The following is a 12,542-nucleotide window of genomic DNA, read 5'->3' on the forward strand; positions in this document are numbered from 1 at the left end:
AGTAAAACTAAGAAAAAAATGTTACTGATAACTGAAAAGCAAAGTTGTAAGAAACTATTTACAATTATTGCTTTGATTTATTTCACTGAGTTTAGTCTAACCAAGCTAACTTTTCTGGATTTGATTTAATTCATCAGGACATTGCTGTTTCTTATTACTTGCACTTCTCAATATGTATTTCAGTTATCTTTTTTAAGTCTTTGCTTAATATGAGGTAGCAATATCAGTAAACCATTGTATTATAACTTTGTGTAATAATGTTTATAACTGTTACGCTGTTGTCAAAGGTTCAAAATTTATTATGATTTTCATGCTCACAGGCAAAAGTAGTTTTAGCATTGGGCAGAAGTTAGCAGTAAGATAATAGAGGCATGGTTTTCTCTAGATTAACACTTCATTTGGATGCAGCTGCAGTACAAGCCAAGGTTATCCGCTGGCTGCATGGTGTGAGATGTTCCTAAAAGTCAAAACTAATTTGTTTAAATTGCTTAAAGCTTAGGAGTTAACTATACAAGTTTAACTCTTAACAAACATTAAATAATAATTTGATCAAAGCTTTTACATGGTTGTTCATAAGATGCTTTTCGGCCTAAGAATGGTTCTCTTATTGAACATTTCCTCTTTTTTAAATGAAAAACTGAGAAGTAAAAGAAGCTATTAAAGAATCACTCAAGAAGTTAAGGGAGAAGCAGGAATCCAAAAAGGAGGAAAATGAAGAAGAGAAAAAGAAAACCAGGAAAGGAAAAGATGCTACTGATCGAAAGGACAAGAAAGCTGTTGATATGAATAAGTTAAAGAAAGATTCTGACAAGGCTAAAAGAGACAGAGGAAAGGAAAAAGGCCTAGAGAAAAGTATGAAATCCAAGGAGACTACAAAAAGATCAGCCAGTGAAAAGGATGGCACCGTTCAGGTGGGAAAAGACAAAGAAACAAAAAAGATAGTTAAAAGCCAATCCAAGGAAGACAAGAAAGAAAAGAAATAAACAAGAGTTCCTATTCTGCTAATGAGGAACAGACCTCAAAATTGTAGAATTCAGCATATTTATATGAATGTGGTAAATATGGCAATAAGAAAATAATGTTTTCTGGAAATAAGTGTGAACAAAGGCTATATATAATATTTTTTAAAAAACTGTTCAGTGTGTACTGGTATTATAAACACAAAGCAGAAACATCTGCTGTGAAACTCAAGTATGTACATATGTTAATGTGCCTGGCTACCAATGTGTATTGAAAACATTCAAATGTCAACCTGATGCCAGTTACTTCAAATCTACTCTAAATATGGGTTTGGGGTTTCGTGATTGTTTTTTTTTCTTTCCTTGTTTACTTGTATTTGCCTGATGTAGAGATGAAAGTCAAATGTTCTATATGAAATGCAAGTTTAAAAGCAATATTAACAGGCTTATCTGGACACATGTAGTGAAAACTCATAAAATATTTCCATTTCACAGAAACAACTAAAAGGAGCATTAATGGACTGTAGTGTCCACTATTAACCCAATAAATGTAACTTATTCTCTGCCAAATTCTTTCCCTAAGGAAACTGGGTTTTTTTCCTGAGACAAGGAGTCAAACCAGCTTCAGAGTTGCACTTTATCGTGAGACCTCAGGGTATACTCAATCAAAATGTTCCTACATTTTTGTATTTTGATCCCATGACAATATGTTTCTGCTTTTCTTCCTTCCCTATTTACTTAATTATTTTATTTCTCCATATTTGTGTTGGAAATCTTGATTCATTATCACTTTTTATTTAACTGTGTCGTGATTTTTTTCCAAGTTCACCAACCTTTTGGTAATGAATACTGATGAAAATTAGGCCATCTATTTCATCATTGATAAGCATTGTTGTATTCCAATTACATGTAAGATGTGATATGCTAGTACTACTCAATTCTGGTTGAGCTTGTTTAGAGAACAGCTTAGATATTTTGCAGCTATTATCTTCTTCAACACTTTCAAGTGCATGATGCTTCTATAAGCAAAATCTTGTGTTAGTTTGTTCTTACAGCTTCTCTATTTTCAGCATCAAGGAAAGGTTTATTCAGCAGTCTCATTAGAATAAATAAAGTTGCAAAAACATTTTTGAAGAGATAATAGAGAGATTTCAGAATATTATTGAATCTATGGTTGCTATCAAGTTTATCTAGAAATGAATATTTTCCAAATAAATTTGAAAGCAAGTATATTGTATGGAACTGCACAATATAATTACACAGGATTCAGAACAAAATTTGTAATGGAAGTTTAAGATTGATTCTTGTACTGCAGTGTTAGTTTCAAGAAAACAAATTAAGGAATGAAATTGAGAATGAGTATTTATATGCATGTGGATGGTAATTTAGGATTGAAGTCCTGAAGGTTAATTCTGTTTATGGTTTTGCTAAAATTTTGTGTATAACAGTTGGCAATACACTTAGTTCAGCCATTCTATACATATGTCTGCATCATGCTTTGATCCCTAGAGTTATAAGGTGTGATAATAAGGTTAAAGATTATTTGATTTTTTAATTTTTTTTTTTTTTTTAGAGAAAATGAAGCATTCAAACAGTTGTGAAAAACAGTTCAAATTAAAGCTGTAGAAAAAAGTACAGTATTTTAAGATTCTGGCTGTGATAATGAACAGATATTATCTACTCTGAGGTATATTCTAAATATTTATATATTCATGAGGAGCGCAGGAAGAGATGTGCATTGTGAACATTACAGTGCCTAGCAAAAAATATGAGAGAATGAAGATCTAATAAATGCACCTCCATAATGAACATTCTCTGTTAGGTTTTGGTGATGATAGATATACTTTTTCAGCCTTGCTCTGGTGAGTGTTAAAATGTATATTTGACCAGAGGAGCATTCAAATCACACTTCTCAAGGATGGTGGCACAATGGTATGGTGCACATCACTTTTTATTTTCTCCTGTAATGTGCCAGAGCTTTTAACTGTGTGGGAGTGAAATTTCAAATGAATTGCTGTTCTGATTAAAATATTGTATCTATGACCCAAAGTTTATGGGGTTCTGGAAAGGTTGGGTTGTTTTATTTTTTCCCTTTCCAAAGAAAATTTTATTTGAGCAGCACTCCAGGCTATACAGACAGACACAAAAATAAAGTATTTTTGCTCCAGAGTTCTGTTGTCTTGTTGTATATCTCTATGAAATATTGTCATTAAACTTAATGCAACAAGTCACCACATAAGCTCAAAAAATGCACCAGACAAGTAAAAGCTAAATGCAATTTTAATAAACAGAAGAGAGAAAATAATATCTTACAAAAAGTAAATTATTTAGTATATTACATACTTGACAAGATTGAATAGAAATCAGTGTTAAGCACAATAGACATGTATAAAAAGCTTGAAGGTTAAGTTGAGAAATGTGCAAGTGAAACAAAGACACTCTTGTTGGTTCCTTCTTTCCTGTTAAGTACCCATAGCGCTTGTTTGGTGTGGAGTATTTTGGCTGTCTTTTGAAATGCTTTGAATTCATTTATAGTTCACGAAGTTGAGTATGTGATTGTCTGGATCTGAACATGGGGGTGGCTTATTGAGGATACAAAAACTTTTTTAAAGCAGTGTATGTGTAAAGTAACTGAACTGTGTTTGTGAAAGCAGGGTGGCTGTTTCCATGTTTATGGATTCTGAAGTGTGGGAGTGGTTAATATGACTTACTGGTTTTGTCTCCATCCTATCCTAAGATGATTGTAGAAGGAAGTAACTTCTTACTCTTGTAGCCATTAATAGTCCTGCAGAAAAAGATGAATGTCTTAATAATATTTTCTTAATATTCTAAGTGGGTGGTTTTTTAATGACAGAAGAAAATTGGCCAAAACCTAAGTGAAAATTTGGCATTTTTCTTTAGCTTCTCATTTTGACTCCAAAGTGGTCGACTCTTAGTTACATGACTTTTGGATACAGCCTAACTACCTATCTTCAAATAAGTGAAATTTAAATAATAATATAAATATAATATAAAATAATATATTTAATATTAAATAATATTGTAAGATAGACTTAATTCTGTTATCCTGTAACCATTACTTGAAATAAATACATGTTTTTCTCACAATGCATAAAATCTTATCTCTCTACACAAACTTGGTTTGAGACATACTAGTCCAATTTGCATTGAGATATGTTTGACTCCAATGGAAATGTGGTAATTACTATTTTTTAATTTGTACTTACTTGAAATATAACATTTATCCACTTAAGAGTTGCTTTTACAAGACTGCTAGTACTACAGGAGTGTTCATTATAGTTTAGCCTCTGCTTTCTTACATTCTATCTTTTCTATTGATTTCCACGTATACAGCTGTTGAAAAACTAGTTTGCTTTGGGCAGTGGTATTTGTTGAGAAGGAAGTCGTACCTTAATTGACCTTGGATGGAGGATTATCAGCAAATGCCATTTGGAAGGGACTTTGGGAGATCCTTATTCCAAGATCCTGCTCAAAACAGGGTCACTTCAGAGGAATGACCACATTACTCTGGCCATTTCCCAGTGTGGTCTTTCAGACCTCCAAGGATGGGAATGTACAGCCTCTCTGCAGTCTTTTCTGCTGATTTCACTGCCCTCATAGAGGTGGGAGGTTGTGGGTGTGTGAGTTTTTTCTTATGCCCAGTCTGAACCTCTTGCATAAGTTTTGCTTGAACCTTTCTAAAGGAGAGTTGAGAGGAGTATTAGTCTAATACCAACACATTCTTGACCATATGGTGTCTTAAGATGAGACATGATCTGTCACAGCTGTATCTTTATCTCCTGCCATGATGATGGTGTTGATCATGACATTTATTGATTGCTTTCTTTACATTGTGTTTTGATCTAGAAGGAGACTGTGGTATAGATAGTCATGATCTTAGTGGTAAAATTCCATCAGTCATTCTTTTTCTATAGTCATTTAGTTGTCAAAACAGACTAATCTTAATCATGTCATCTAAGATGTAACATATGAATCTAAAGTAATTATTATTCTGTGCAGCTTTTTGTAAAGTTCAAATTAGTTCTCCATAGAACCTATGAAATTGATCATATGGAGCACTTTTTGCCCTAATTGAAAACAGAGAGAAAAATTTGCTGTCTATATTTTTACTGGATACTGAATAGATGTTGAGAATAGCCTAGTCATTTGTTCAGTTACTTTGAAATAAAAGCAAGTGCTTAAATTTCTCTCTCTTTTTACCTCCTCATTGTATGTTTGTCTTCTAAACATCTTTGTTTACTATCTGAATATGCTTTAGTCTTTTTGTATATCCCTGTATATTATGACAGCCCTGTAATTGTGATTGTTTGAATGCATTTTTGGAGAGTATAACATCAGTTAATTTAATTGAAAGAACTTTCTTATTTTATAACTGAATCAGTTCAAAAAGGGCATAAAGTTAACTTTATAACTAAAAAATGCAGGCCTTAAAGAAAGATCTGTCCCAGCACAGCCAGCATCACCAGAATCTGAGGAGACTGTCCAGCCTGCTGAAACGTCGTATGTTGAATCAGGTAAGACCTTTTGTGAATCGTAGGCAAAACTATAATTCTGTGTCATTAACATGCAAACTCTTTTATAGATTTTGTGTTGCTTATCTACTGAAGTTTATTTAACAGGAATCATGGTTTATAACTTGGTGTAAATCACTGACTCTGAAAATTGTAACATTTAATGGTTATCATTGTAGATATATCACATCAGAATAACATTCTGATGATGTATGGTTGTGGTTTAGATTGATTTCCAACTGCATATCCAGTCAGAATAACAGCAAATTCTTCACCTTAAAAAGAAACAAAACCCTCTGAACAATCAACTTAGTAAGATAATAAAGTATTCACTTTTCTGCTAAAACTACTAATATATAATAAAATAAATTGAACTCCTACTGTTAAAGAAATAATCTAAATATTTTTAAAGCCCTATACTATTAGTGGAATGTATTAGAATTAAGAGGGGTTCAAGAAGAAATATTTTACATGTTGCATTTCACATGTGTGATTTGCATTAGTGTTATTCAGAGAGTACATGTTTTTTCCCGGTTATTGAAGAAGCTTATCCTATGTGATGTTTATGTGAACCTGATACATAAACATACAAATCCAGACCATATGGCCAGTGGAATCTATGGAATATAGATTTTGTTTCAGAAGACTTGTATTGCTTTTCTCAGGATATCAATTATAAAATATATCAAGATATGGTTTCCTGGTTGGGTGGGGTTTTTTTTTGTGTGTGTGGTTTGTTTTTGTGGGACCGTTTTTCATAACTGGTGCCATTCTGGATTCTTATTTGAAAATGCAGCTGTTACCTGCTTTAGAGCTTTTTTTCTCAGATGTGTTATTGTAGGGTTTCTCAATATTAATTTCAGGACATTTATATGAAGACAGCACTTCATACAAATTCCTGTTATGTCCTGAGCTGGTGTGTTGGATGGCAATCACTTATCCATGAAACCAGTTTGTGATTTCTCCTGGCAATTCGTAGCAGAACAAGACCTTGATATTGTAATGTATCTGTTTTTCCTGTTCATGAAGTTGACAGGACCCTACTTCTGCAACTCACATTATGTTGCCAAATATGACTTCCTAGTGCTGCTGCCTAAATTGTAGGAAGGTAATGGATGAAAGTGTTAGTAAATTAATTCCTTAGAAGAGAGTTCTTGGTTTGAATAGTTACCTGAAGTGGTTACTACCCCTGGAAAATATATGTGCAAAAAATGCAGTGTAGATAAATTCTTCCAATTCATCTTCAGATGGATGAGTCTGATGTGATTGTTGCATACTTTCTATATTGGAGAATAAGCGAGACAAAGTTGTTTTTCTAATTGTGTGAGTTGCAGAGGTTCACCAGGTCAGTCTCTAGGGAATTTTATGAAAGGGATTAAGAACCTTATGTAGCCTACTAAAAGCTGCAAGCCTTGAGTGAATGTTTAGATTTTGCCTTTTGCACTTACCTTCACTGCAATTTATAATCCTTTTAGAGCACAAGACTGCTGACATAGAATTGGAAGAGGAAATTCAATCTGTTCTTCATGAAGCTCTCCATTCCCATCCTGGTAATGCATTAACACTTAAAAATCACTGAAGAGTTTATAAATACTGCCATAGGCTAGATGAATCTCAGAGTCTGGTTTTGGTATGTGGTTAAAGTACTTTTGCCTGCATAAAACATTCAAATCAACTCATTTGTCATTTTCAAAAAGAATCAGAAAGTTCAGTCACCAAATCCTAAAAATGTCTTCTTACCCAGACTTGTTTGGCAGTAATAGCTCAAATCAGTCATTTTAACAAAAGCTTCCTCAAAACACTGTGTAGAGGGCAAGAGTGGACAGAGCAGAGTTGGCCTTTACTGTGAGCAAAGAAGGTCCTGGCAAGTTAGGTTTATAATGCTGGACTGTGCAGATAAGTTTTCTGTCACTTTCCATTCCCTTTGGAGACTAGCTGGAAACCACAAAGGCTGTACTGAGGACTGAATATTTGCTGGCAGTAGAATATACCATAGAAAATTTATTCACTAACAATCTGCATTATTGATTAGGAGAAAGACATGAAGATGTAGATGAAAGTGTAAGTGACCAGTGGCAAGTAAAGGAAGAAATACATGGAGAAACTTTTGAAGCTCCTGCAACAGATGACATGCTCAGAGAATTTGAGACTGAAATTTCAGAAGCATATGAGACACCAGACTCAGTTCAGAAAGGTATCTGAATGACTAAATACATTTAAAATAAATCTGTAAAAGAAAACCCAACCCAGACAAATGAATATGTGTCTCATTAAAACTTGGACTTGAAATTTCTGCTTAAAGCAGAGCCTTAGGAAGTGTCAACCACAGCATTATTTAGCAAATGCATATATTTTAAGTCAAAATGGGATATTTTAATGCTATGTGTTTTGGAATCCAGGTAACTGTATATTATGAATTGCTACTCTGTGGGCTTTCAACAAAATTATTCTGTGCTCCAAGTATGCATATCTCTCCCCAGCAGAGTCAGGAATATAATTATATAGAATGGTTTTGGTTGAAAGGGGCTTTAAAGATCAGCTAGTTCTAACCTTTCTGGCATGAAGGACACCTTTCACTGGACCAGATTATTCCAAACCCTGTCTAGCATGGCCTTGAACACTCCAGGAATGAGGCATTCACAGCTTCTCTGAGCAACTGTTTTCTGAAGCACTGTTCCAGTGCTTTGTCACTCTCACAGTGAAGAATTTTTACTTTATATCCACTCTAAACCTGCTCCCTTTCAGTTTAAAGTCAAAACTCCTTTCCTATCAGTATGTGCCCTTGTAAAAAACCCCTCTTCAGCTTTTTTGTCCTCTTAAGATACTGAAAGGCTGCAATTAGGTCATCCTAGAGTATTCTTTCCTACAGGCTGAACCCCAGTTCTCAGCCTTTTCTCACACCTTTGGAGACATGTTCCATGTCCAATTTTTCATCTACCAGCACCTCCAAGTGCTTCTTGGTGTGGCTGCTCTCAATCTGTTCACTCCCCATCAGTAAAACCTGTATGGAGTCTGCTTCTGGACCTTTTGGTTTATTAAACTAAATTTGAAAGTTTATGAACACAGTCTTTTCTATACTTTATTCTCATTGTTCTTTCATTCAAATATGGCTCCCTAAGAGCTTTAATCATATTTAAGTCCTGCAGAGATGAAGACATCATATAAAGATGCGCATATCTTGTCACTTTGGGGCATTGACTGGATGATGAAAATTGAAGTCATAATATTAAAGCAGAATTATATGATCTAAATCCAGCTAGGGGGAAATTTTTCTGAATGCTCTTTATTTGTACTGTTGAAATTTTACCTATCTCTTAATATCTCTTGATACCTTTTAATAAAACCCATGTAACCAATGTCATATAGAAGTTTTGATGTCTGGAAGTGCACTAAGATTCTTTCTTCACAACCAAAGTCTTCAGTCTGGGTCTATTAAACCTCCTTGTTTCTGTATCTCCACAGCACAAGTCAAAGAGAAGAAATTCAAATTCCATTTACTTTAAATCTTTGTAATTAAGAAGGCAAAGTAAACATATTCTTCTTTCCTCCAATTTATTCAGAAATTTCTGTGGAGAATCCTCTTTTTTTTTATGAATATAGAGTTTATTCATGTATACATATTCTCAATATTGTATATAAATAAAATAGTAACTTTTTTTCAGTATATGTATACATAGCCTGCTGCCATTAGGGGAAATTTGCTTAGAATTGCAGCTTAGAAATATTACTGTTCTTAAATAATATATGTTAGAGGGTTTGTGTTATTGTTTATTGATTTAAAAAATGTTAAAATTTTTGCAAATGTATTAATTTGTCAGATGCTGATCCCGTGGTGGAGGATATTGGAGCAGCGGAGTCTGAATCATACGAAATTCCAGGTATCTTTTTCAATACTCAGTAATAATGGTGTTTTTCAATACTCAGTAATAATGGTTTTCTGCCTCAATATAACAAATTATATGAGAGAGACAAATAGAAAAGGTTAGACTGGTTTAGAAATAGATCCTTTTGAATTTGGTCTTTTTCTCTCAATAACTTGTTATTGTCTTGGAGAATTTTACTTTGAGATGACTGTATCATACTTGCTATTGAAAATCTTTATTACAAATAGCAGATGACAGGTATGGAAACTTTGCTTTCATTAGTGCAAAAACATTTTATTTACTATGTGTTCCTGGTTGTTATGTATTATTGGGGACTGGGTAGGCAAATGATCTGTGGTTGTACGGTCTAAAAGAGAGAATAGATTTATTGCTTATATTGTCTTCAGACAGTCTACATTACTAAGGTTCTTCTAAAATATCTTTGTCATTAGGAGCATCCAGTTTTTTGTACCTTTCTTTCAGGACTGTTTGTTCTTAGTGGCTGACTCTGCTATCAGAGAGTGAGTCAACACCAAGGATGTAATTCTGAACTATCCTTGTTCTGTCTTTTTGCACATCTTAATTAATCTTGAAAGCTTTTTGAAATTTGGCTTGGACTAATCTGATTACTTTATAGTCATCTGGATGTTATGCTTGATACCATGTACAATGGCATTAGCTCATCTTTCCCATTATGAAGAAGCATTAAGTGGATATTGCAATTTCCCTACTGTCTGATAAGTATTTTCTTCAGGATTCTAACTATGTTTCTTTACAGTATGGACAGTCTCTTGCATTTACATTAGACATTGATTTCTATTTGTACTAGGCTTCTTGTGTTTGACTCAGTGTTAAGACTTTGTAAAGACTGTAGACTTTGCAGTTGTGTTTGGTGTCACAGATGTGATGGAAAAATAGTTGTATTTGTTTGATACAGCTAAAACTGTTTATTCCAAACTGTGTGGGGGATAACTGGTTTAGAATCCAAGCTATTATACTTCCAAAGTAAAAGGACAAGCTACTCTACCTTCACTACTGTGTTTTCTCAGATGTGTCATAGTGAGTATATTAGCAACATTGAAAAGAATTGTAGTTATAGAGGAAAATAACCCCCAAATTTAGCTGGGTAATGGAAGGAAGTAAATTGCTCTAAATCTGAGATGCCAGAAATAAAGTATATATTTTGCAAGGTCAGTTTCTGGTTCATATCTTGTCTTCTACAGATCTATCACCAAATGAGCGTCCTGCAAATTAGTAAATAAGATACTTTGCAATTTTTCAGATAGAGGGTGTTTGCATTTTTTTATTCATATAAATATTAAAAAATATTGATGGAGACCAATGGCTCTCATTGCTCTCATTTTCCTACAGAGTATGAAGGCTGAAAGAGAGAGTGGCCCAACACCTTCCATTAGATTGCCATGTGTCAATTTGCAAGTGTCAGTATATAAAGTTTTAGTTTTTCACTTTTCAGCTAAGGAGCTACATTTAACCATTGACAGACTCATTATGGATACAAGTTAAAGCAGTGAAATATTAAACGTATTTCATATTTTTAATTTCAAGATATTTATTTGTTCATATTTAATTTACAGCCTTAGATGATTATGTTGCAGATTTGGAAGAAAAAATAAGCGATCCAGACACTCCAGGTTTGTAAATCTTCATTACTTCAAATGATAATATAATCACACTTTTTAAAATGTGCTAAAAAGTGATGTGTCATATTGACTGTTTTTTCACAGTTTTATTTTCAAATGGCTTTTTAGGTAGTTTAAAGTAGGCCTGATTTTTATGCCACTATGTTGCCATTACATTTGTGAGCATAACACTCCATGAATCCAATCTACAAATACTTAGATAAGTATTTTGTTCTGTCAGGAGTTTCCCAGTCTAAGCAATGGATTGATTATCCAACACCTACCTATATTCCTAACTTTAGGCCTAAATACAAATATGCATTAACTTGTTGTTTTATGGTGTAGTTCCTGGCTGTATTTCAAATTCAGCTGTCACTTTCAAGTAAGATATTGTAGTATTAAGTCAGTATGATTGTTTCTTTAATTTTTGAGCTAAATATGTGACCTTTTTAAGCTCTCTTGTGTTATTTAGCTGTTGCATGAAAATTCAATTGTAATATAAAGTATTAAATATTTCTATTTAAGGTAACTCTGAGATAATGCCAGAAGATGCTGTGGAACATTATGCAGGTACAGTCCAAAGTCTTCTTTCTTTTTATTGAAGATTCACTGAATTTTGGCCCCAAACCAAGACAATCACATACCACAAAAAATCCTAAACCAAACAAACAAACAAAACAACACACAAGACTTTGGAGCTTCTAGGTAATATTTTTTCAGAATGTAAATTGAATATGTGGTCATAATAACTTCCTAAGGAAATGATGCTAAAGCCTATATGAGTACTACTTCTCTGTAATATCAGCCAAATGGCCAGAATAATATCTTGAGGGTTGAATTTCCAGGAGAGTGGGTATTGGTATTCTAAATTGTATAGAAGTGTTTCTGTGGGTAAAAAATAATTTAAATATGCTAGAGATGTTGCTGTTAGTATGATGTCAAGAAGAAGGTAGTATCTCTAAGGTTTTAAAAGCAAGTAAGCCATAACTAGTAGATGCCAAAATTACTCTGTGGAAGTCAGCTGTATATATAAATGAATTATAAATAATTCAGAATCAAAATATTTATGAATATTTATGAACTGTATAAGAAAGCCTGCTGATATTGCCTTCTTTTTTAAATCTATCTTTTGATGCCAGAAAATCAATCAGTTCTTCTCACAGGATCTTTTAGAAATCTTCACCTTTGCACTTTTATGAGCTTTATTACAGTATGAACTTCTATAGTTTCAAATTATTTTTTTCTGAATAAACTTGACACTATTGTATTACTTGTGTGTCTTTATTGTCTTAAAATTCCATGCATTTTCCCACTCATTTTTCTTTTTCTTTAAACAGAGGATAGAGCACATGAAGTTTATAGTGAAGACCAAGGTATGACAACTGCTATATTTAATGAAATTTGTCTTGGTTTGGAAAGACAGGAGTCTGCTAAGGAAGGCAGGAGCTTCCTCTGAAATGGAGAATGTAAACCCTCCCCACCCCTCCGAATTGCTATAAATTTTAAATTAAGGGGCTCTCAGGCAAAAAATATGGGAGCAGGAATAAC

At 33.5% G+C, this 12,542-nt stretch overlaps 1 protein-coding gene across 12 annotated transcripts in view; it reads left to right on the top strand.

The window, feature by feature from the left end:
- ASPH (aspartate beta-hydroxylase) overlaps nucleotides 1-12,542 on the top strand; it is a 114,468-nt gene that overhangs the window by 34,770 nt on the left and 67,156 nt on the right. For 9 of the 12 annotated variants that reach the window (XM_084215587.1, XM_084215591.1, XM_084215594.1 and 6 more), the window contains 7 exons: nucleotides 5,405-5,494; nucleotides 6,967-7,041; nucleotides 7,524-7,685; nucleotides 9,310-9,369; nucleotides 10,950-11,006; nucleotides 11,520-11,564; nucleotides 12,332-12,367. In XM_084215587.1, the coding sequence (XP_084071713.1) occupies nucleotides 5,405-5,494; nucleotides 6,967-7,041; nucleotides 7,524-7,685; nucleotides 9,310-9,369; nucleotides 10,950-11,006; nucleotides 11,520-11,564; nucleotides 12,332-12,367 (525 nt within the window). Of the gene's footprint in view, nucleotides 1-642; nucleotides 3,129-5,404; nucleotides 5,495-6,966; nucleotides 7,042-7,523; nucleotides 7,686-9,309; nucleotides 9,370-10,949; nucleotides 11,007-11,519; nucleotides 11,565-12,331; nucleotides 12,368-12,542 lie in introns of those variants that run through there. The other 3 variants (XM_084215596.1, XM_084215589.1, XM_084215590.1) reach the window with 3 other exon arrangements.

Source organism: Fringilla coelebs (genome assembly GCF_963513975.1).
Source record: "Fringilla coelebs genome assembly, chromosome: 1".
In the NCBI taxonomy this organism is placed as follows: Eukaryota; Metazoa; Chordata; class Aves; order Passeriformes; family Fringillidae; genus Fringilla; species Fringilla coelebs.